Source organism: Pseudopodoces humilis, chromosome 4 (assembly GCF_049639895.1).
Source record: "Pseudopodoces humilis isolate 2021_Gansu_Grassland_sample_001 chromosome 4, ASM4963989v1, whole genome shotgun sequence".
NCBI classification, from domain to species: Eukaryota; Metazoa; Chordata; class Aves; order Passeriformes; family Paridae; genus Pseudopodoces; species Pseudopodoces humilis.
In genome coordinates, this window is record NC_142203.1 from 64,816,314 (window position 1) to 64,842,665 (window position 26,352).

At 38.6% G+C, this 26,352-nt stretch overlaps 1 protein-coding gene across 2 annotated transcripts in view; it reads left to right on the forward strand.

The window, feature by feature from the left end:
- Positions 1-10,349: 10,349 nt before the first annotated feature.
- Positions 10,350-26,352, forward strand: part of RICTOR (RPTOR independent companion of MTOR complex 2) — a 75,925-nt gene continuing 59,922 nt past the window's right edge. For both annotated transcript variants that reach the window (XM_005527967.3, XM_014256943.2), the window contains exons 1-2: positions 10,350-10,419; positions 10,581-10,628. In XM_005527967.3, coding sequence (XP_005528024.2) covers positions 10,371-10,419; positions 10,581-10,628 — 97 coding nt within the window. In that variant the 5' untranslated portion in view covers positions 10,350-10,370. The remainder of the gene's footprint in view (positions 10,420-10,580; positions 10,629-26,352) is intronic.

The following is a 26,352-nucleotide window of genomic DNA, read 5'->3' on the forward strand; positions in this document are numbered from 1 at the left end:
TATAACATTTCTCTGCTGTTACCACAGGCTCTGGACTGAAGGAATGCAGCTGATCTCCTGCACATTCCTGTGTAAGAGGTTTATATTCTCCATCCACATAATTGCAGATCCCCTGGCTACCCCTCCCAAAGTCGTAACAAAATTTCTTCTATGTGTGATCCCTTTGTATAATCCACTCTCAATGGTAAAGCTCAGTACTTTACTAAGAGCAAGGAAACTCAGGGGTGGAATGTAGATTCTCTGTGTGAATTATAACACCCCTTACCACTACATTACTCTGCAGCAGACACTGTTGTAAGCATATGTGTGCACAGGGACGTGTGCATCTGTTGTGTGTGAGTATACTTAATGTATATATTAAGGCAAAGTCTGTGAAAACTCAAAATTGGACCCATAAAAATGTACCTTTATGGTTTCTGTACAGCAGCCCCAGACCATCCTGCATGGAGAAGCTTTTGCATGTAGTGAAAACAACTCAAATGGTAGGAGAGTCGATAGATGTGCTTGTATTTGCACAGCTTCTGTTCTGACTCCTCGTGTGGATTCATCATTAACTGTGTGCGCAGTCTATAATTACATGATGGCTCAGTATTTTTTTCCACAGGATCCCCACCTCATTTAGTCCATGGGCTGGATGAGAACCAATAGAAAGGGCAGTTGTTCAACCCTGCTCATTCAGTTTCTGGCCACTCCTTCACTTAGTGCAAATCTTTCCAAGCTTATGCTGCACCCAGAATTATTAGTTTCTCATGGCATTCATCACAATGATATCTCACATTTCCTTGAATAGGAATGGATTTATCTTGTGAGAAAGGAAAACATTTTATCCCCATTTTAATGTATGAAAGGAAGGCACAAACAGAGAACAATTTGTGGCACATATCCATTAATCCTGGATACAAAACCAAACCACTCAAGCTAAATTTATTTTTTTTTTGTACTTTCCTATATTAGGACTCTCACTATTTTATCTTCTTCTTCTTTGCCTCTGCTTATGGTTAAATACAAAGATAAGAGAGACAACATCTTGTGTTTAAATAGTATTAGCAGACAAAATTTATACTGTAAATAGAATCACAGAATCTCCAAATGTCTCTTGAGTTCTGGCAGGCTTGGTGCTGTGACCACTTCCCTGGGGAGCTTGTTCCAGTGCTCAAACAACCTCCCTGTGAAGAAGCTTTTCGTAACATTTAAATCTCTCTTGATTTAAATGAGACCACTTCATCAGGTTCTGTCACTGTCACCACAGAGAAGACATCAGGGTCTGCCCCTTCGCTTCCCCTCACGAGGAAGCTGTATCTCCAATGAGGTTTCCCTTCAGTCTCCTCTTGTCCTAGCTGAACAGATCAAGTGCCCTCAGCCATTCCTCACAGGGCTTCCTCTCCAGACACTTGGGACCATCCTCATGGCCCTCCTTTGGACACTCTCTAATAGTTTAAAATCTCTTTTTTATTGTGGCACCCAAAAGTGCCCCCAGCACTTGAGGTGAGGCCGCCCCAGTGCAGAGCAGAGCAGGACAATCCCCTTCCTTGCCTGGCTGGTGATGCTGTCCCTGATGCCCCCAAGACAGGGTTGGCCCTGCTGGCTGCCAGGGCACTGCTGGCTCGTGTTCAACTTGCCATTGACCAGGACCCCTTTCTGCAGTGCTGCTTTCCAGTGCCTCATTCCTCAGCTTGTCCATATACCCAGGGTTGCCCATTCCCAGGTACAGAATCCTCTCTGCTTTAGAGGGAGCTAACAGCTCCTTACAGTTTTGTAACATCTGTGAAATTGCTCAGTATCCATCCAGTCCTCCGTCCACATCATTTCTGAAGACGTTGAGGAGCACAGGGCTGAGGATGGAGCCCTGTGGAACCCACCAGTGACAGGCCACCAGTTTGGTGTCACCCCAGTCACTGTAACCCTTTGTGTCCCACCCACGAGCCAGCTGTTCACACATCACAGAAAGTGTTTGTCCAACTGTGGGCTGGACATTTTGTCCAGAAGGATCCTGTGAGAGTATAAAAAGCTTTGCTGAAATCCAAAAAGATTATATCAACTGGATTCTCTTGGTCAACAAGATGGGTTACGTTGTCATAAAAGGAAATCAGATTTGAACTATCAATGAACAGTAATAAAAAGGTAAGTATATAGGAATAGCAATTAAAATTTAACGTAAATAATAGGTTAGACTATATTGTGAAACTTAATAAAAAGTGAGGACTAATAGTAGAATTTAGTGGTCCACACTATTACACTTTATATAATTTGCTGTCTTGCAGCTCCCATGTTGATAGGCAGTTTGTTGGTATGGTTTTATGGTTATATGATGTCTATGGCTCTCACCAGAATTAAACCTTTATGTGTATATGGTCTGGATAGATATGAGGCTGAGACATCTAAACCAGTTCTGAAAGACCCAGCCTATCTATCAGAAGCAATTCACTCAGGATAGCAGCATAACCCTACAAGCCCTCCAACTTGATTGCTTTGCCTGGCTAAGAAATAAGGAGGTAGTGCAGATGAAGGGTCATCATGAGCAATTTCCAGAACCCCAGCCACTTGGGAATCATTTCAGTGCCACTCTGATTAGCCATGGTACTGCAGAACATCACCATGTTCTAACCTTGTGCTAAGCAGCAGTGTGGCAGCCCCTGGTCCCCTGGGTGCAGCAAAATACAATGATCTCACAATTTTCCTTCTCTGTGTTTCATTCTAGATAGATGACTCCTGAACATACATAGAATTTAGTAAATCATTTTTATTTCCCTCTTTTGACAGCATTTTGAGAGAGAAGATTAAGACGTTAATAAATGTATAAAGTTTCCTGATGGAGGCTTTTTATATTGAGGACCTTGCTACAAAGAATATGGGAAACTGTGTACCTTTTCTCTTAATACACAAACACATAAATATCACTTGAATTTAAAATATTCACCACTAGTAAGAAAGTAAGTATGCAAAATATCAACACAAACATGAATGAAATGCGAATTAGATGGATACCAAGGGTTTTAAGAAATATTATACGATTTGCATTACTTCAGTAATATCACTAAATCCTACTGCTCAGGCATCATGAGACAGACAAAGAAAGGAAAAATTAGCATGGCTTTTTTTCACTGCTTTTTTAAAACTTTTTTTCTTTGGCCTAATTCCTGATTTTCAAGTTCTTAACAGGAAAAGCTGCCTGATCCTTCATTTATGTGTGGGTGTGCTTCAGGTGAAAAATGTACACAAAACACAGACACACAATACGGGGCTCTCATCCATTTTTGCTGCTGACAGAAGGGACACACTGCCAAGCTCCTGTCCCTTCTCCTGCGTCTCAGCTTCTTCCATGTTCTCCTGCCTTGGACAATGTTGCCACACACCTTCCAGCTAACACAGGTAAGCCCAGTTTCTTCTTCTGTATTGACCCAAAGAAATTCTATATTTTGTTGTCATTACCTCCTTTCACCGCCTGAGATGTTCTCTGTACTTTTGTGACTCAATTACTTCCCGTTCCCCGTAATTATTCCTCTTTTCCTTGACCGTCTGACCACGGCATTCTGCTCTTTGCTTTTCTGCTTCCTTGTTCCTTTCTCTTTTCATCCTTTTAAACTGTTCCCCTACTTCTGCATTCCTGCCCCTAGCACTTTCATTTTTACGCCATTTTTAAAAGCTGCTCTGTTAAAATGCCCCCCCTTTTTTTTTTTTTTTGGCTCAAGATTCCTAACTCTGTGGGGGACACCTGCAGAGGTTTAATGACTCAACAGGCACTGAGAAGACTTATAATTCTTGTATTTTGAGTTCTAGGCTGTTTATCCCACAGCATTTAAAATCAGGTCAAACATCTTTTCCTCTGCACATAGTATTTGGGGGAGTTTTGCTTTAGTACTCAAGTTGGATGTTATATGTAACTCAATCTTACAACTGCCAGTCTAAACTTAAAAAAAAAAAAAATTAAAAAATTTATATCCCATCCCTTTTTTCTGCTTCTGTATTCATAGCAAGCTACATGCTACTGGCCATGTAAGAGACTGAAGCATGTTCTAATGGCCATCACCGGCTGCTGAGTCTCCAATATCCAAATATTTCAGTATGGATACCATGATACATAATAGCATTGCTATAAAATGTTAACCAGTGTTTGTCAGCCAGTGCCCAAAGAAGATATTAATGGGCTTCTTCAGTTTTTAAGAAAAGACTATGAGTAACAAAAAATAGTTTCTGCTTCCATATAGATTTTGTATCAGTAGATGATAAATTATCCTTACATAGAGCTTCAGCACTACTACTGGAGTTTATTTGGACAGAAACAGCAGCTGTGTTTTGTTAAAGTTTTTTACTCAGGTGTAATTATTATGCCAACCATACACAAACTAAACACCTGCTGCTTTTCACAGCTTCAATAGGATTATACATCTGTGGAATGCTGGGAAAAATCTTACATGAACGGGTGCCTAAGTATAAGGCTGTACTAATTAACCCAGTTAGCAACCTGCCCAGTTAATCAGGAAGACTTGTTGCAGCACTTGACATTCTGTTATTTTACCCCTGATTGTTACTGCTTTAGTACAATACTTAGTGCTGTTCTTGCTTAATTTTCTGCTATGCACTGTATGTTCATTTTTAAAAATTTCTTCCATTGTGGGGTACTGAAGAAATATTAACACTACAAAGAACTGCAATCAATTCTGATTTTTATTAATTCCTTTTATTTCTTTATTTAAGGGTACTATCTTTGTGAATTAACTTAGATTATGATGGTTTCCAAAATCAGAGCAATTGCAGGAAAAAAAGATAAATTTACTGAGCTAAAATTTTTTCTAAGTATTGGGGAGCTGTGTTTAGCAAATCACATTACTTTTGCCAGCCATCTTACTGATACTTAAAATAGTGCCTGTAGATCTCATTTTCCATAACAATATATGTAGAAATATACCCAGTTAATTATATTTGAAAAGATTAGCACAGGAATATATTAGGAATATAGCATGTAAGTCAGAAGAGCATTCACAGCCCAAAAAGCAAGCCCAGTAGCAGCAACTGCAAACTGCCTATTCTTTTTTTCCCAAGCTCTTTGGCAATCATGTGACCAAAATGGTCAAATCAAATAATCTAACATATGGATCAGAAGTTCAGCAAAAAAATAATCAGCATCCACTTAAACCCAGTAAGTCATTTGGTTCCTTATTGGGAAGACCCAATAAGGTCTTCCTTGCTTGACTTACTTTCTGCACTGTGCCAGTCTGGGCGGTTTGGCAATCCATACCTTGCCTATAACCAGATGCAGCCCCTAGCTGCATCCATACTAGGCATTTAAAACTCAGCCAGGGAATATCCCTGGCTACTGGACCTTGATGGCCTTTGCTGTCACATTGCCTAAATCAGACAGTTTTGGCTCAAGACCAGTGCAAGGCTGTCCAAAGAACTCCCAGCACATATTTTCAGGATATCCATGTCACCACTTCCCTCCGCAGGTGACCCCATGAGCCAGACAGATTCCCCAAGGGAGCAGATGCATGTAAAATGCAGTATCTCCCCTTTCATCTTGCAATTATGTTTCAAGACCTCTGTTCTTCCCAATATCTCAGATTCTGCTAGGTTTCCCACCCAGGTCTGGCCACATTGATTTTGTCTCAGATCCTCTGGTAGCACCCACAGCAAAAAGACTCTGCTCCCAGAAGTCAGACGAATTTGCATGCAGGAGGAAGGACCCTTCCTATTTCTGCTTGTTGCTGTAATTATAGGGACACAGAACCAAATCTCAAGAATGGCACATTAAAGGACTTTGATTTATGTAGATTAAGTTGCAGGTAATGGGGGTCACCTTTTTCCCACTGTTTCGTTCCTCACATCCTCTGAAGAGGATGCCTTTTCAATCTTGAAGCACAACCCTCTCCCTAGCAGGTCCTTCTGCTGCACAACAGGCACATAGGCCCAGAGCTGCAGCTTCATCCTCCCACACACTGCTCTGTATCTGGATGGAGATGTGACATTAAGGCTTGTACCACTTTATGCCAACTGTGAAGCACAGAGAGGTCTGAGAATTTCAGTGCATGGCTGCCCAGGGGTCAGGCATCGTGCAGGTCTGCTCTAGGACCTGTGTGTTGCTTCAGGAAGATTACTGGTTGTTCAGAGCTATCAATAATTTGATTTGATACTATACATTTGCCCAGGCTAAAAATGTGTGGATGAGCTGGATTTGATTTGACTGAAACAGTGGAACCTCTAAACCAAAAATCTACCAGGACCCATTTCTTAGACTGACAGAATTGTTTAGTTTGGAAAAGACATCTAAGATCATTGAGTCCAACTGTTAACCCAGCACTGCCAAGTCCACCGCTACATGTCCCTAAACACCACGTCTATACAGCACTTAAACTCCTCCAGGAATAGTGACCCCACCACTTCTCTGGGCAGCTTGTTCCAATGCTTGACCAACTTTTCAGTGAATAAATCTTTCCTATTACCCAGTCTAAACCTCCCCTGCTGAAACTTGAGGCCATTTGCTGTTGTTGCATTTCTTGGGAGAAGAGATTGACCCCCATCTTGCTAGATACAACCCCTGTCAGGCAGCTGTAGAGAATGAAAAGGTCTCTCCCAAGCCTCTTTTTCACCAGGTTAACATCCCCAGCTCCCTGAGCCATTCCTCATAGCACTCCAGACCCTTCCCTAGCTCCACTGCCCTTCTCTAGACTCACTCAAGTGCCTCAGTGTCTTTCTTGACCTGATTCTGAGATGCTGCTCAGACAGACATTTTTAAATCCTGAGATTATGGCTTTTTTTTTTTTGCATAGGAAAAATCAGGTCAAAAGATTTTTGCAATATTATATGGACAAACCAATATCTGATAAACTTCTGAGATACTTCAGTCAGTGATTTTTTTTATACCTTTCTTTTTTTATACCTCCATTGACAGTATCTCTTAGCTGCAGAGAACAGAGCGCCCTTTTTATCATGTTCTACGCAGTTTGATTGACTTCATGTCAAGAATAAGACTAAACAAATAGTGATTACAAAAACTCTTTCTGAGAGTATAGAAATAGCAAAGGGATGATTATTTTAACCTTTCAATCCCGTTCACTAGATTTTCTTCTATTCCTGTTTGTCCAATTGTCATTCAGTATTTATCATGTATTTATAGCAAATTTTATGATATTGCAAATTAAGGAAGAGTATTACAAGTACATTTACATAAGATAAAATGCTCTTCAGCTACAAATCACAGTAGCTGATTCAGTAAGTTAACTTCTTGTCTGCATAGCTTGATTCAAGTTCAAGTTTTTTCTTCTTCTACATTTATATGATGGACAGGCTGCAGTTGATGTACATTGCACATCTATATTAATTTCCATGGAGTTTAAATGATTCAAGATAGTTAAGGCTCTGCCACTGGCTTGCTTTATTTGACCTCAAACAAGTAAATAGCTTTCCTTTTTGGTTTTTATTTTGGATTTTAATTCTTGAAGATTTATAATTCACATAGTAGTATCTTCTACATCATATGGCATATTTCTGCTCAGTAGAGTAGAAAAGGCTGTCCCACATATGAAGGGGCCAAACCAACAATTCTGTGATTGGAAAAGGAAGGAACAAAGCAGTTCCTTTAGAAGTCTTTTGCATGCATGCACAGAAATCTTACTCAAGTTTTAGAAGCCCCTTTCCAGTCCTTGAACATGTAGCAACATTTTACTCTGGTTTCAAGACCAACCTGCTTCTGCAAACCTCCAGGTGACACTAGAGGGTTGTTACGGTCTCATAAGTCATGCTTTGCAGTTGGGAAAGGAAATACACCAGCAGCTCACAGGAAATTCTGCTTTCACAGTGTGTCCTTGTGTCTCCTTTTGGAGATTTACAAAACTACATAGAGAATAAAACTACATACTTTCACATACAATTATAAAGGAAAAATTAAACTAAAGCATTCTGATTGCCCATTTGGCCAGTAATAATTTTTTTCTTTGATTTGATTTAAAGTGATTTGATGTGTTGTGTTTTAGACACTGAAAGACAAAAAAAATAAATAGAAGAGGCTGCCATTAACTGGCATAACACCCAAGCCAAGAAGTTAATTTTCTCTTTGGTATTAATTTTCCCCCTCCAAATCGGAGAAAGAGATTTTTTTCTCCTCCATATTTCTCCCCTTCTGCATATTCAGGATCAATTGTGGTTGATGAAAGTGTGTAGAAAATTTGACAGGTAAGGAACCTTTATATTTTTTAAATAAACTTTTGTGATTCTTTCCCCACATTTGAGTGAAGACTAGAACATAGGAAAAGTTCCAAAAACAGATGCAAAAATGTCCTCTACTCTCCTAGGGTGAGAATTCCTCGTGCCAGTGATGACCACAACATTTTAAGGCCCTGACTTTCCTTGCAGCTGTTGGTTATTTTGTTTGGTTGGGGTTTCGTTTGTTTGTTTGTTTGTTTTTAGTTCGTTTATTTGTTTTGTGGGGATCTAAGTGGTAGTTAAGGTTAATGCATTCTCACTTTTCCATTTCACCGTAATGAAAAATTAAAAATCTAATATTCCATTTCCTTTTTTTTTTTTTCCAGTTGTGGCAAATATTAATTATACCTCAAACTTCTTTTAACACAGCCTTGTGGATTAGCACATGTAACTGACATTACAACATTCTTTTATGTGTCATTATCAGAGACAACCTCAATTTTGTCTGCAGAATCCAAATATAATTAGGGTGAAAAAGACACAGGAAACTGAAGCCCCCCAAGATAAATGTAATATTATAATTCTTAAAAGACATCGGCAGGAAAGAAGCTGCAAAGGAGTACTCTGAAATTTAAACATTACTCTTTTCTTATTCTCCTTGTTGAAATATATGTTTGGGTTCTCTTGAAATACTTCATGTGTCCCAGACTTCATGTCTCTTAGAGAAGAAGAAAGTGCTGAATGGCAGTAGCGTTCACTGTGAGTGTCCAGAAGAATTTTACATAGAGATTACAAGTTCAAATCCAATCCTGACTGGGCCAATGTTTAGTGGTGAGTCAAGATATGTGAAAATAATTAGACAACAGCAGAATTTGTAGTAAATAGGATGCAGCATTACTACCAGCACCAGCAGTTAATTTGGCATTTTCAGGAGGTCAAGGTATCCGTGGACATGAAAACCTGAAGGACAGCCCTGAGGCACATTGATGAAACTGCTCAAGGAAGTTTGACCTGTTCCTGTGATAGGGACAGGTGAAATTTTTCTGTTTAGAGTCTTTAATTTTCAGAACCTTTTGTTCCTCCAAAACATCAGGTTCATATTTAACAAGCAAAAATCATAATCCAGAAGTTTTTGAAAATTGTATCTTATTAAGTATATTTGATATAATTATAACAAGAATCTTCTATGTCTGGCATTAACTGATATGACAAAAAGTTCTTCCACTGTCTTAACAAATTAAGTATTAATGTTTTAGAACTGCACCAGTAAGTGCAAAAATTTTGAGATGAAACTTAATGTTCATGAACACTTAAACCCCCCGGATTTTTACAAGTAATTCTGGATCTGAATTGAAAGACTTAAAGAGAAGAGGGGAAAATTCAGGGTGGAAAATGATTGACTAGAAGACAGGAAAACAGTTATCTAAGCTTGTGAAGATATTTTTATAGGGCTGGCTACTTCCACACATAAACTTTATTATTTTCTGGATTTGGTTTAGAGAATTTGGGATGTCAGAGAGCAAGGATTTGGCTTGTCTGTGTCTGTCCATAGCATCAGGGTGGGGTGTGGGGCGATGTGGGGTGCTATCAGCAAATTTAAACTCCCTAAAGAGGAGCCAGTATGTCAGTGCATGGTTTCTTGCAGTGGGACCTCATTACCACATTGGGGTCTTTTTTTCGGTGGGGTTTATTCAGGTTTTTTTGGTTGGTTGGAGTTTTGGGTTTGTTTGTTCGTTTTTTAACATGCATTTTAAATATGCATTTAAATATGCATATATTTTATTAACTAAGTTTCACAAATGTAAAAGCAGTGTGAAAATCAGTAAGTAGATCAACACTTGAGCCTACAGAGAGACCCGCTAGGCACAAACCAAACAAGAGAAGAAAGGCTATTCCTTTTTTCCTGTTTTTAATTACTTCACGCTTTAAGAAGCAGAAAACATCCGGCGTACAAAGCCCACGGTCACGCCGCACCCACGTGAATTACCACCTCATCACAAGGGCGAGAAATCGGGCGGGCAAGGCCAGAAAGAACGAAACAAACAAACAAACAAAAACAAACAAACAAAAGGAATAAAAGAGTAATTTCTGCTATCAGGCCGCTCCGGCACCCGCCCCGCGCCCGCGCTGAGGGGGAGGTGCCGGGGGTGGCGCCCTCCGCGTCGGCGGTTCCACGCGCCTCCCCTCGCGAGAGCGGGCGAGGTTTCCGGTGTTGTGGCTGCGGGGCCGCAAACATGGCGGCGACGCTCCGCGCCCGCTCGCTGAGGCACCTCCGCATCCGAGGTGGGGGGGGTCCCGCGGGCAACCCCGCCGGCGCCTGCACCGCCACGCTGCCCGCCGGCGCCCCCCGCTCCTCTCCTCCCTTTCTCCTCCCTTTCTCCTCCCTGTCCCCGGCTTCTTCCTCCCCGCCCGTCTAACGTGCTTCTCTCCCCCCGTCCCCGCAGGTCGGAACGACAGCGGCGAGGAGAACGTGTCCCTCGATCTTAGCCGAGGTACGGGCGGGGTGTATGTGGTGGGGGCGTCCGAGCCTCGCTGCGCCCGAGGCAGGCGGGGGGCGCGGCGGAGCGGAGCGGCCTGGTGGTGCTGTGGGGCGGGCGCGGGGGCCGAGGCCGCCGCCGGGGGCTGAGCGGAGGCGCCTGCGGGTGGGAGCCGCTTCTCGGATACCATGGGGCCGTGGCCGGGCCGTGGGGCGCCTTCCTCCCTGGCGTGCGTGCTGAGGCTGCTCGGCCGCGGCTGAGGCTGCCCTTGAAACCCATGTTGCTCGCAGGCAGGGTTGTTCACAGTGCCTGACCCTCCGGCCGATCGTACCGTGCGCCTCCGAGCAGCACCTCGGCAGCGGCCACTGCTTCTGTTTCCATCTCTTTTTCGTGTATCCTTGCCTGCCCTAGGCCGGCTGGCCACCCCGTTTGCCCTGAGCTTCTTGCTCCAAGACCAGCAGCCACTCATCTCCCTTTTGCTTATTAAATTGCTCCAAACATCCTCCCCTGCTCTCAGGGTGTGTGTGCCGGGGGGAGGGGGGGTTGTAGGTTAAGAGGAAGGAAGCAACGCTGCTACACGCTAAGAAGTTTTGTCTCAGAATAACAGGTACTCTGTCCCTACCCACATGTATAGGGATGTGATCTTGCCTCGCTGAGTACTGAGACAAGGGTTAGGCCCTCCCAAAGAGACGGGTAAAATTCAAAAAGCAAACTGGAATGTTACTGCTCCAGAAGTAGTGATATTTCGTGGGACACAGGATACTGGTCTGGGGATGGAATGAAGTTGATGTTGGTGTGTAACTGTTCTGCTTCAGGAGATCCAGGATGGCTATTAAGCTGAATAGATCCATTTTATGGGGAAGTAGGCAGGGAAATGACAGAATCAATGAGATAAAAGTGTCTGTGAAACAGAAGGGAAGTAAAAATACTAGCAGTAGAAGTAGTGTTTTCAGCTTGGAATTGTTGATACTGCATCATACTTTCTCTAATTCTCTTTTCCCACAAAGTTAGCTGTGTTTAGAATTACTTTATTATGCTGTTTTATCGTGGGCTACAAGTTATTTTTGTGTATATGTATCATATTTACAAGTATGTTTCAATAACTGGGAAAGTTGCTGGGGTTTCCTCAGTTTAAAGAAACAGACTCTTCTCGTTCTATCTCCCAATGGACATGATTGCTTTGTAGAAATGCTGTCTTTAAAAATGAAAACAAGCGAAACTTTCGTCAGCAAAATGTGGAAAGGAGGTCTTCACAGTTTAAGCACATGAAAAAGTTATTACTGTAAGCAATGTTACCTCTTTATGAAATCTGCAGAATTAGAATTTTAGTGAATGGGTTAAATAATTTTTTTATGTTCTGTAGCATAGTGAAGTGTTTTGAGGTGAAAGAACAATTCACAAAATTTAAATGCTGCAGTGGTAATTTTGAGATGTGGTCTGTTTGAAATCTTCTAATCAGAATTTGATAGGTGACTATCATTGTGATACTGATTTTTTTTCCATGAGGTGTTTTCAGCAGCCTGCTGATTCCAAGAGACCCATAGTAGTAGCAGTACAACTATTACAATGTATCATGTTGTAAAAGAGGCTCTTGAGTAAGATGCAAACCACATTTTTAATACATGTTTTCATTTTTTATAAATGAGAAAAGGTACTTTGCACTGTGGCAATATATCTTCTGGTAACAGAAGAACTGGGAAAATTGAATAAGAAGTTGCTTTAAATATAGATGTCGAAAACCCAGCGGTTTTGGGTTTTTTGTTAGAAAAACTACAGCTGACTGATCAGTAACATATATAGCACCATATATGCATGGTAGATATTAGCTGCATTTTAAAGAGGAAACAAAAGTAAGAAGCTTAAAAGTCTCAGCAAGACGTTAACTAAGCTAGATGATAACTTGATTTCCATGGTGAACACAATGAGTATTTGTTTTTCCAGCTGTTACAATAGTTGTGTAAGCAATTATTTTAAATATTTTGTCACCCTAATTTGGTACTAATAGCACAGTGTTTTGATTCACTGTTTTGTGCAGATCACATAGCTTTCCACAGGACTCACGTTTGCATTAGCTTAAAAGAATGTTCTAATGGTTTTTGTTTCCCAGTACAATTGAACTTTGTGTTGATTAATGTGAAATATCTGATTTGTGCAAAGTAGAGAATCACCATAAACAGAGCCTCAGCCATATGCTTCTATTTACAGGGGCCTCTTTGTTACAAACACAATAAATTATATTGGTACTGCCTTATTTTAACAGGTTCCTGTTAGTAATGCCATGACTTAGCATACAGGTTAGGCCTTTACTCGTCCATACTTGTAGACTGTATAGTGATTATACTTCCCATGCAAGAGGCCAGTGCTGTTACTAAGAATTTCAAAACAAATAATAGATGTGGGGAGAGCAGTCCAGTTTGTGCTGCTTTCGGTTCTGCTTCTTCCTGGCTCTTCATACAGTAAGGCTTGAGGACTGTCTTGATACTTGCAGAGTACTCTACATTGCTCTGTATGTGTTTGGTTTGCTCTTTTCTCTGGTCCTGTAGTTATAGGGTGGCTCATTTTCCCAGAAGACACCAAGCTTTTTACAAATTTTTACCATGGCTGCTATACTAGGTTTATTTTTTAGAGCTTCTTGGTGCTTTGCCTTTTTAAAAAAGATACATTGTGTTTATGAAAGCGATCTTGTGTGATGGTGGATTCTGCATGTTGAGTGTTTGTGTAGGTATATATGGGCTTTCTGTTTATGCTTATTTGCCTGGTTAAAGATAATAATGTAAAGTAAGTACGTGGTTCGCTTTTTCTATTGTTTGTTTTTACTTCTTTTGGGGCAGTGGTTCTTTGCGGTTTTTTTGTGGTTTTTTTTTTTGGTTGGGGTTTTTGTTGTTTTTAGTTTGGTTTTTTTTAGGTGTGTTTATTTGTTTGTTTGTTTTTGAGTGTTTTTTCTATTTATTTTGTTTCTGAGCCACTCAGCCCTGTCCATCTTCTAAGGGAATTCTAATCAATCTTTTTAAAGAAAACCACTTTGCTGAAAGGTTGATCAGCTCTGGAAAAATTGTCCCCAGGATAAACGTTTTTGTATATAATGTTGGTATAGCAAGAAAAAATGGTGCAGATACAGGGTAGACTGACTGCTTTTGTCTACTGAAGATCATATGTACTGTATTCTGTTGCTTACAAAATTGCAATTAATAATTTTGATTTAGAGTACTCATGTTTTGGCCTTGTGTTATATTACCTGTTCAGAGTAGAACAGAAAAGGAAAAGGACAGACTCACTACCAGTACAACTCCCACTGAAGTCATCTGGAAGGAATTAGCAGTAGGATGAGAGAGATTGGTTTAATTAGACTACTGAAATAAAGCTCATAACTTCCTAAGGCCAGAAACAACAATTGGAGGTATTGACCAGATTACTGCATTTGGTAGGAATTTTTCCACTGACTTTGGCCATCGTTGTATATATAACCATAACACAAATACTGTGCACCTTATCTTTGTTTCTGACTGTTTCACAGGCATTCGAACCTGAATCACAGAAGTGTATATACCTCCCAGAGCTCTGGGCACTGTTAAAGGCATATGTAACCCACACTTCATTTGCTCCTAAGTTTTTGCAGGGAGGTTGGACTGTGTGACCTTGAAAAGTCCTTCTCAGCTCAAGCCATTCTGTGATTTTTTGCTCACCTCTGTAACTGAATCACCTTATACTGCTGAGTGACCAACACCTCTTCCTTTACTGGAATTTTGGCTGTTGTCATTAGGTCTTGAAAGCTTAAGTAGTTTGGAACTTGGCTAGTTGAGAGTAGTCTGATGGTTCATTACCTGTAGTCAGGTTCATCTTCCTTCAAGGGATCCCTATTTTCTTGGAATCCTGTAGCTCAGAGGTTGCACTGGCTGATAGGAAATTTTCAGATAGGGTTTTCTTACCAGTGCAGCGGTGCCAGCTGCATACTGAAGTTGACTAGAGTCCTGTTTGTGCCTGTATGTATTCATTTCCTCCTTGAGGGTAACAGTCTTCACTTGCAGATAGTGTACTCTTTAAGTAACTGAAATGTACCTATCTCAAGCAATAGTGCTTTCATTTATTGTTTAAAAACATGCATTACAAGATTCTACTTTGGTTTATCAGCTTTCCTTGTATAGCCAACTATATTTTGTAGGTGTTGAGTCTTTTGACTAACACAGGACATACATGAACAAAGCAGCAACTGAGAAAACTGGTTGGTTTTTTTTCTCCCTGACACCGATACCACAAAATTGACATAGTGTTATCTGAGAAAATACTCTTTTTCCTTTTTTGCCTTCATTTCTTCCTGTCATGTAGGTAATAATAAAACATAAAGCAGTTCCATTTAACTTCATGAGGTCTAAACGGTGTTACCTTTCTAACTGTGCTTGCATAATTTTAAAGTGTGTAGTATTTGATTCCATGTTCCCACATGGTAAATTGTAATGCATTGCATGCAGGGCAAACATCTTGGGATGCTATTTGCAGTTTACAGCCCACAGAAATGTCGGGCATTTTTAAGGGTTATTTGTGGGATAGTTAAAGAAGGCTGGATGAATTTTGTTTCCAAAATCAGCTTGAGATTTGATGACCATACTGTTTCCAGCTTCCTTCATCAGTATGAAAGAAGCCAGGAGGAACAGAGCACACATCTGATACCAAAAGCTCGGATAGTGGGGGAAGGAGAAAAAAACCCCTTTGGATTGTTTGCAGTGTGGCAATAAGGAAACCACTATAGAAATGGCAGCTAGTTCATACTTTTGATGGCTCAGAGGCAGTTCTTCCACTCTAATGGCAACTGTTACAGAAAGCCTTTAGGTGTTTTTTTTTTGTGTAATACTCCTGGGAAATGTGGCCTGGCTTGAAAATGTGGAGAAGTGGGGCTCCACCACATGATAGAAACAGTGTTTTAAAAATAGCCAAATAATCAAAATGTATGGGCACCTTTCACCCTCCCTTTGCAGTATGCCATCATTTTCATGGGTAGCAATAGCAGGATGCTGTGCTTGAGAAGGTCACATAGAGCAATAGGTGTTTTTTGCTCCCTTGTTTGAGAATCTGTAACAGAAACTGTAATAGTTGTGAGAAGGTCATTAGTAACATTTTTTATTCATTCTCTTGAGGCATGAAGTATGCAAGGAGGCAAAAACAGTTGGAGAGACCTCTTACTTTGCTGACCAAAAAATGTTATACTGCATTATTTTTGTATGTTGAAGTTTTTTGTTATATGGGGGGAGCAAAGAGAAAGTGATCAATGATGGTGGCCTGCTAACATTTTGGCAATGTGTAAGCTTTTGATAGGTTTTAAAAGTAAGAGAGTTAAAGTACTGAATACATGCACTTCAGAATTAAGTCATACACTTAACTTTCCTCTCTGCACTTGTGCTTGCACTTGTGCTTGCAGTTGTGCTTTAGTTGACTGTTGTTTTGGAATTGTATGGTGCATTGTCCCATTTAGATTAACAACACTTCTGTACCTTTGGCTTTGCTTCCTAAGCACTGCTTTTATAATCTTAAGACTTCTTAGAACTACTAAGATGGTGTGTGCTTAAAATATTTCCATTTTCCATTTCTTCAAAACAGGAACAACATTTTTAATGAAGGAAAAATTTCAGCAAAAGACCACTTCAAAATCATATGGCTTGCTTATCTGTTGCTAAGATTTCTCTAGGGATTGGGTACTACCATGTCTTTGAAGATCTGCCCTCATATCTGTCTTTAAAGTGTTTGTGTATCACACCTCTAAATTTGTTTTTGTGTGTGGGTTCTTTGTTCTTGCTGCTGTGGTCAGAGAGTAAAACGACTGTTCTAAGATCTTGTACTTTCTGTTACAAGAGATTGTTCTATGATTTGGATCGGTGTCAATATGCTGATCCAAAAACCTTCTTAGATGTTTAAGCAATGCTGTGTTTTCACAACTTTCTTCAACATTCTTCCTTCCTCCCCAAGTGCTGAAGTATCAAAATCTCTTGCTGCCTTCTTGATATGAGTCTTTGTCATAAATATTATTCAAGTTTTTTTGTTGCTTCGCAGCATCCCACTTAGAGATTAGAGTGATGCTTAGTTTCTGCATTTTTTTCTGTTAAAGTCTATCCAGTGTAGATGCTGTGTAAAAGAACACACCCCTCATCATAAATACAGTAAACAAGGAAGCTGTGTCAACCATCTTCTGTCCATAAAGAAATGCATTGCTTGCCCAGGCTGTTGACCTTCATCTGTACTTCACCAGTTACCTAACAATCTCAGGAGTTTTACCCTAATAACATAGAAGAGAAGCTTAACATCAGGTACAGTTATTTTTCTTTAAAGTGGTAGGAAGTGAAATAGTCATAGTTAAAATTGCAGTTTTCTTACTCTTAATATCCACATAAACTCAGACACTGCAGAAAAGAGCAATGCTTGAGAGCTTTACAGGACAGCGTAAGAACTGATGTTGAAATGATCACTGACTTGGGGAAATGTACTGAAAAATCAGATAAGTTTTTCTTAACTTTTATACTGTGTAAAAACACATTCTGAGAATTCTTTTTTAAAACAGTAAATGACACAAGTCATCTACTTTTAATACTGACTACCTTCTTGATCTAAGACAAGAACATGTGTCTTGGGGCTTAGATAACTACACAAAAGATCAGATAAAGTAAGAAGTTTGCTTTTCTTTGGAAGTGTTTTACCTGCATTCAGGCAGGCAGATACTTATACAGTAGCGAAGGGGAATTCTCACACTGATCAGTGCTCCTGTGAATACTTCTGATACAGAAGGTAGGTAATATAACACTGCTACACAAGTGCTGGATGATACTTGTCAAATTTTTAACTGGAGCACTTATAACTGTCAAAAAAAAAGCATATATTCTAGTTTAAGAGTCTGTAATGTTGGTATATGTTTATATATGTTGCAGAATTTTTTTTTTCATTTGCCTATCATCTGGTGTGATGATGGAAAATTTTGGAAGCAAAACTTCAGAGTATGATTAGTGAAAAGTGTATTCCTCAAATCTTTGTGTCTGAGGTAAAGGAGGAACACTGGTAAAAATGCATAAATGAAAAAAAGTAGTAAAAAAACCCCAAAACAAAACACAGAACCCAATCCCAAAGAACAACAACAAAAAAATACTTACAGTTATATTTTTAGTTATGTGACTGAATTTTACTAGCACATACTTGAAAGCTTTCTAGGTGTCAGCAGTGGCCTGCATAAGTTTTGGTAAGTAAATATATTAAGGAAATCTCTTCACCTGAATTCTACCTGAACAGTAATAGCCTTTGAATCAATGTTGTTTATTAAAAAATTAACCTGAGTGATAGCCTTTATGAACATTTTCCTAAAAGGGGTGATTTTTTTTTTTTTCTAAATTTACTGGTTTTGTTCATTACTAGACTTCTCTAATCTCATTTTAGTTAAACTGCTGTTTACTGTGATGGGTTTGGGTACATATGAAAATTCACTCAGGTAGTTGCTCCTGCAACATTTCAGAAATACATTTTTAAGTTTATTTATTTATTTGCTTGTTTACTAGAAATGTGCTTAATTGTCTTAAATGCACAACGAAAATTTTTAATTCTGTTTCAGTTGGAAAAATAGCTAGAGAACATAATTTCATGCTGCTTATACATGATACTTGCAGTAATTTAAGTCCAAGAGAAAAAGGGTAGCAGAATGGTAAAGATGATGTTACTTGCCATCTTTGAAATGGCGCCTCTGAGTTAGCAGTTGTTTGGCTGAAATGAACTACTTCTCTATGCCCTATTTCTATAAGTGTTCATTGTGAAATGAACTACCTCTGTTGATTTGAGACTACAGAATGATTGGTAGGAGATATTTATGCACAGAGTTAAGGTATTTAAAGCAAAAAATATGGCCTTGATTTATGGAAAAATACACAATAATTGTAAGAATGAAAAAGAATAATTTCATTAATCTCTTCACATAAAGGTGTACAGTGAACAACACGGGGATTTTTGTTTGGGTTTTTTTAGCTGCATAGAAGATTGCTTTCCTGCTTGAAGTGTACATAGACTATAAATAAATATGTGTATTTAAAAATAATTACTTCATCAGAATGGAGGACTATCAAGAACAGCTGTTGCCTAGAAATTACTTACTTAAAAAAAAATTATTAAATCTGTAAGTAATCTTATTCCTTTGTTACCTCCTGAACATCAGTGAAGTCAGAATTCGGTTTGAGCAACCTCATATCTAGAGAATTTAGAATGTGTTCATCTCCTTCTTTATGCAAACCATATGTGTGTGTGGTGGGTAGACTTCTGGGTTTTTTTATGAAGTACAAAAAATGAAATAGAAAAAAATCTTGCTGTTTCTATAAATGTGGCATTTGCAGCTCAGTTTTTAGCTTAGCCTGTTATTTCAGCAGGTTTTTCTAAATTGAGATTGACCAACAGATTAGGTGTCTGCTGTCTTCAGAGAATTGTATTTAGATCTCATTAAATCTATAAATATGACTGACACTTCCTGTCCTTTTTCAGGAGGAGTAGAAGTCTTGAATGGTCACAGCAATGTGACTGTATCACCTTTGTGACACATTGACATTGCCTCCTCTTCCTTAGTATGAGGGAAGCCCACAGATATCATCAATCAGCACTGTTTTGAAATCTTCTGGTTATAGCATTTTAGGATGGGGAAATTAGCACATGACACTGGCTGCAGTTTAAATTTTTCCTGTCAGTGAAAGTGCAGTCAGTGCTGTTTGTGAATTACTTGTAGTTCCTAGTTGTGTCCTATTGGCAAACTGGGTGATCCTACATCTGCTAATTTTGATGGACTTCTTTACATGATACCCTGTGTAACAGGATATTTCTGGGGACAGTGGCTACTTCCTGACAGCTTTCAGTTTATTAGTAAGAGCCATGTAACATTTATGCTTTCTTGAACATATTAAAATGATGCGGAGGAGAATCAGAATGTTGAGAAAACAGTCGTAGAATAGGATCATATTTCAGTTTAATAATATTCAGATAAATATGTCATCAAAATTCTCTTGAGTGGTTTTGAAATCAGGTTTGCCTGGTCCTCTCTCCAAGTATTAGTTGCAGGATGTCAGGAAGCCAAAGCATTTTATTAAAACAGCTGAAAATTATGACCATCCTGATATTTCTACTTCTAGAAGTGGTAGCAGAAAAGAAGAAAATGGGTTGGAAGAACTGAAGATAATTTTCTCAACCATTACAATAAGCTTACATTCACCATTCAAATTCATCACTGATGTTCTGGGAAGTATTAATTTGATTTGTGTACCGACATAAGCAATTTTGTAAATCTGGGAAAGGCTTTTACTGGCTCTTGACCATAAGAACAGTTGTACTGGGTCACTCCAACCTTGGCAGTAGTTGATAATTGTTGCAGAGAAGAGAGCAGAACAACAGGAAAAACAAATGCATAGTCACACAGTTATGGAATGTTCCCCAGCCTCCAGCATTTTGACCTGCTCTGGTATTTTTCTTTCTTTTTTTTTTTTTTCCTTTCTCTTTTTTCTTTTAAACATCTGAGCTTTTGAAAGTTTAGAGGAAGTTCTTCCTGAATTTATCCTGTATTCCAGGATAATTTATATTTGTGTATTATTAAGTGCTCATGATAGAAATTTTAAGAGACTATAATTCCAGTTTAGTTTTAATCATGATAATATACAGTAGTTATAGTTGTGTATCTTGTAGTGCAGAGAGATGACATTGTGGTAGGATTTTTTTGAGGGGTGAGAGGCAGGGAGCTGGGAATAGGTTTGTAATTCACAAAGACTCGATACATATCAAGACTTATTGCTATGATTCTTGTCATCAACATCATGTCTTCCTGGGAGTTGAGGATATAACTGTAAATTTAAATGGAGGGCTAAATTAAACATTTTGTTGCTATAAATAGACAAGTTTTTTTTAAAGAACTGTTTTTTTAATATGCCTTGGTACCTTACATAGTCTTAACTAATAGTATTTAATAGTATTTTCATAATTTGTCTTTGAGGAAGCTTATGCAGAACACTGGATTTTGTATTGCTATAAAGCATTTAAAGAATAGTTTGTTTATCAAAAACTGTATATATAATTTTCAAGTCAGACTTGTAGCTATCCTTTGGAATGGTCCTTCAGTTTTCTCTTTCTGTCTTGGGAAAGCTTTTAACATTTCAGCTATGAAACCCATTTTTCAGGAGTTTTAGCAGTAAAGCAGTACTGCTTACAAAGCTGCCACACAAGATCACACATGGGGAATAATTAACATAATTCCAAGGTGAGGATGTAAGAATGACTTTTCTATAGATACAATCTCAGGGTCTTGGTTAGAAATAATATATAGACAACATTTTGGAAAGCAGTCCATTTTGGAACTGCTCTTCAAGCTGACTGCAACACCACACTATTTATTTCCTATCACCTTTATATATACATAGGATATTAAAATGTAAACAAAAAAATCCTTAAATTTATTACATCTATGCACATCTGCAAAAGAGAAATATGTACAATCACAGTAAGCATTTAAATTTTACTTACTTGTTTTCAGAAGCACGTGTGTGCCAAAGTAACCCTGATATGTGATTTCCTATTTTTCTGAAGTTCTAGTGATTCCTGGATCCTACCTTGAATATTCTGTCTTTTCCACTGATTTCTAGTTCATAGGCATTTTTGTATATGGGATGGTTAATTTCTACCTGAGTGATGTAGGGAGAAGAACAGTTTTGTGACTTTCTTTGCTGACTGCCATGAAAGAGGGGATGTGTACTTTCTTCCATATTAGTGAGCCTGTTTCATATATTCACATCTTTCTTAAGCAACAAGGGTGAAAATAGTCTGGGTTCTTAGTTTTTGTTTGCTTTCTGTGTTAATGAACATGAGTTACTGGAACTTGCTTATATTCAAAATAAAGTGCTCTTTGTATGATTTCCCCAATGAAAGCTGTGGATCTAAACTAAATAAATCTCTAAGGCATTCTGCTGAAATCACTCTTTTAGTCATAGGTACTTTTTAACTCTCAGTTAACTGATAAAACTTGATACATGTGTGGATTTTTTTAGTCTAAAATTTTCAAGTCTTTGGCAAAATTTTTACAGTACAACGTATTTCCCACCTTATGGCTTCAAGTGTGATAGCAGAATTTTAACTATGATTGTAGAGGATGTCCATCTGGTTTAGTATTAAGTACATTTTTCAACATAGCTACATTAACTTGATGCTAAAAGCAGACAGGTTTTTCTGTTCTTACACTATAAATTAAGACATACCTTCAGTCTGAACATGTATTACTGTGTTTTTGGAAGATCACACATCAAATGTAAATTGTTCATGCACAATTTTTTTTTTTTAGTCTGGCAAAGTAGAGTTGATGTGTTAATACAAATAATACAGGAGTGACCTGTGTCACAGAGATTGCTTTTTTCATGTAGCTTTCTCATCTTTCATATTCTCAGGTTTTCTGTGCAGTTTCCACATTTTGAATTAAATGTAAATTAAGAATACTTTAATATCAAGAAGATTACATAATTGTCCTGATTTTTTAATGGTATTTTATTATTTTATAGTATTAAATTGATAATGGTAGGATATGACTTATCATTGATGTCTCATTTCATTATTAAAGGTCTTGATTAAAATGTTTTTAGAAGGCTGGTTACTTATCGTATAGTCTTACATAGGCACATCTAAGTAACTGATTTCTAATGTTTCCCAGTTTTTAATAACGTAAAAGTTGTTTCAGTTGAAGTGGAGAACAGTGCATTAATGTTTCTAGTTTATTTATTTCGCTCAGCTTCCTTTATTTTGGCAGCATGTACTTTAACACACTACTAAGAACAGCTTAACAATATGCAATTGCATGGCATTAACACTTAAAAAATATCCAGTAAATGTAGAGGTATGTAGGAGGTTCACCAGAATTTTCCAGTCATTACTGTGATTCTTTCAGTAAGAGAAAAATACCTCTCATGTTGTCAATGGTGAGATGCTTGACTGTAGTGAAGTACAACTTCCTTCTTTAAAGGAAGTATTTAGAAATATTTAATATTTATTTAACTTTTTGGCCATGTGATTCTAGTAGGTGTGTCATCAGCTGTTAGTGCAGTCTCTCACTTGAGAGTTACTGTATATATATATATACATTGGCTACTGCATACAGTACTGTGTACTGTTTTAGAACCTACCAAGTGATGCATATAGTACACACTCCTCAGTTTAACTCATGCCTGGCTTCAGAGTTACTGAATTATTTGTGTGCTGAAGCCTACCATTCTTTTTGGGTTTTTTTCCTATTTTCATTTGCATGTGCATAACAGAACAGCGAATTGGCATGCTTCTAGCATACTGAAATGTGGTCAAACAATGCTGCTAAATCTCTCAGGCGAGAAGAGTCGTCACTTGTGCTAATACAGCTATTGCTGGTCTTATTTCATCCCTGCGTTAGGTGGAGCACTAGCTGTTTTGTGTAGCAGGACTTCTGTTGTGTTCTTTCTCTCTGGAGAATGGGATCTGTCAGAGTACATCATGGTTCTCACTGGGGAAAAACAATGTCACAATCCTGAAGGGGTGAAAAAATGAGTCAAGCCTTAAAAGGTCATGAGAGTTTAAAAACAACAAAACATTGGGAGATTTTTAATATCCAGCATCTATGAATTACTTTTAGGCATAGAGAATCATGGGGTCTTGAGGCTGGGGTTTTAAAAAAAACACCAGCTTTGCTGAAGATTATAATTTTAAATTCAGGGTGTTAGTGCCAAGTATTGTGGGTGAGAAACTGTGTTTAGGGTAACAGAAGTAAAGAGAGCAACTACTGCTACTTCAGATTTTGCTGTCCAACAAAAAGCAGACAAAGAGAAAATGAGAATAATGATGAGCAAACTAAGCTGTTGCTGCAGGACGCAAGTGGGCTGACTTGCAATTTTTATATGTATCATCAAGTTTTTAGATGGCATTTGAATGAAGTGGCTTTGTGTATAATAATTGGGGCAGCTTGCCAGTTTTAAAGTCCACATAAAAGAAAAGGTGTCTTTTTTCTACTGAGTGTCATGTGGAACAGGTATGTCTTGCTTCTACCACTCTACCTGTGAACGGCTCAGTGCTCCAGCTACTTCGGAATGGGTTTTGTAAGAGTTGAGTATTCAGTTTGAGTCAGTAACTCAGTAGAGAGCTAACAATAGTCAGAAGAATAAGAAAGGGATTCTGCTGAGATACTTGGCAGGATAATTTTATTGTGAATTTGAAGATGGGTGCTGAAGGTAGTGTAAAGCATAAGGGTACATTATACAGTGGGACAGGAGAGGGAAGGAAAGTATGGGAAGGTGTTCTGCATCTTTTGTCAGAAGAAAGCTGTGAGATCTGTTTAGTCATTTTACACAGCTCCACCCTCAGAAGCACTATGGGAAAGAATGTGAAGATATGTGGTTGCTGCTGTGGGCCAGCTGGAGATCATAGAATCATTTTGTTTACAATAGACCCTTGATCGAGTCCAACCGTAAACCTGACATTGCCAAGTTCATCACTAAACTGTGTCCCTTAAGTGCAATGTCTGTGCATCTTTTAATTACCTCCAGGGGTGATGACTCAACTACTTCCCTGGGAAGCTTGTTCCAGTGCTTGACAACTCTTTTTAGTGAAGAAATTTCTCCCAATAAGAGTCAGTGTATCAGTAATAATTGAAGTGAGTAAGGAAAGAATAGACTTCAGAGGGGGTCTTAAAATAATAAGTAGCTTCTCTTGGTTTTCGCTTTTAGATACAAAACAGGAACTTCTGAGGAGCTGGAGAGTAAGAGCTAAGAAATCTCTGCAGCAGTGATATGAATTGGGGTCCTTAACACATACAACACCAGTTAGCTGAGTGGACTAGAGCATTGTGTTAGTAACACCAGGGCTTTGAATTCAATCTCTGAAGCCGTTTCCCGAAGAGTAAAGTCAGTAGAGTCAGTGGTTCTTCTGGTCCCTTCCAATTTAGAATATTCTTTGAATCTGTGAGACACCAACAGCACCCCCTTCCTCTTCCCCACAACCCACCCCCCCCCCCCAACAAAGCAAACAAAAATCAACCAAAAAACTGAACAAGCAAAAAACCAAACAACAACAACGTCTTTGTCAATACCAAGGTGAACTGTTAACCTTGATAATAAAATGTTAAGGCTGTGAAGAAGATCAGTCTGTGATTTTGCACTATGTTTTTTGCTATTTCTGTATTACTTGGTATTTTATAGTGCCTTTGTAAGATTTTGTGACAAGAAGATATACAGTGCTGGACCTGATCTGTGATTACAGGAAGGCCACATGGCTTGGTTTTTAGAATCCAGAATGTATTTAGTCTGTTTCCAGGCCCATTTCAATGTGAGGGACAGACAATCACCACTTGATTGGTCAAATCACCTGTGAAGTCAGTTTGTTTAAATTCTTTTACATCTGTGATGTGAAATTCTCTTAGGCCTACCTACCTTCCTTACTGGCTTTACTTTTACTAAAAATAAGTCACACGTGAATAAGTCATAAAAATTTTCTACTTCTTTGTAATGTATGATGCATTTTCAGAAGAAGGAAAAACAAGATAGCCAGTCTTTCCTTTAAGTTAGTATGTCAGTTATTTTGTTGTATTTTTTATACGATACTTTTTGTGGGAAGGCTCTTCTGAAGTTTAAAACAAGACTTCACCTGACAATATTTGACCAGAAAGGCTTCTGTTATTTTATTTCCTTCTGAGGTAATATACTATGAGAGGGTCTTCATTTCTTTACTGCCTTGTTTTTCTGCAGCAGAATTGGTTTTGATAGGATTGAAGAATGAGACAGCTAACTTGCTGTATTTATATCATCAGTTCAGTAGTGGAAATTTCATTCATGTTCTCAGTTTTCCTACAGTGTTGTAGCTTTTGCTCTTGAGCCCCCAGTTTGCTTCTAATTACTTACCTGCTAATAAAGCTTCTGGAAAATACCTGACTGCCCTGATAAGCACCACAAACATGTCTTTCCTCAAACTTTTCAGTCTCTAAAAATGAGTTTTTTCTCAACTGAAAGAGGACATGATGAGGAAAAAGTTGCTGTAACTGCAGTTTTTCATGCACAAAAATAGAGGAAAATGGTTTTATTACACATTTTATTTAGGCGTCCTTATTATATAGGTCTGTCATTGCTACAGAATTGTTAATATGGGAAATTGTAATATCATTGTGTCCTTATTTCTTCACATCCAAACTAACTGCCTTTTTACACAGGACAGCTTGGGCACTTCTGAATGCCCAGCTTTATCAGATAGCCAAATAAGAATGTCCATTGCACCAGAGGTTTTCTGGGCTAGTCTCATGGTCTTTCCTGTCCACACGGCAAGCTTAGTTTTTGTAGGGATTTATTGTGCATGTGTAGCCATCTGCACTTTCAAAATTAAAATGTACCTTCAGTCATTTTGGAAAATTATGTTGCTCTAAAACTGCTCACCTGGGATCTTTCTTGTCGCATAACAGGGAATTCAACAGGTCCAAAAGTGTTGTGGGCCAGGGAAATTCCCACACATTGCCCAAGGCAGGCTGAAGCATAGATATGAGCCAAACTGTACTTTCAAAGAAACCAGGTTATGAGGAAATAATTCTCCTCTCTTGTTATGTTCTCTTGAAATTAAGGGACGATATGATGTAAACTATTTGTAGTGCCGTAACTAATCCAAATTACTTGTTTTCAATGTGCCCCATCCCTGAAAGAGTTCAAGGGCAGGTTAGATGGGGCTCTAAGCAACCTGATCTAATGAAAGATTCCCTGCCCATGGT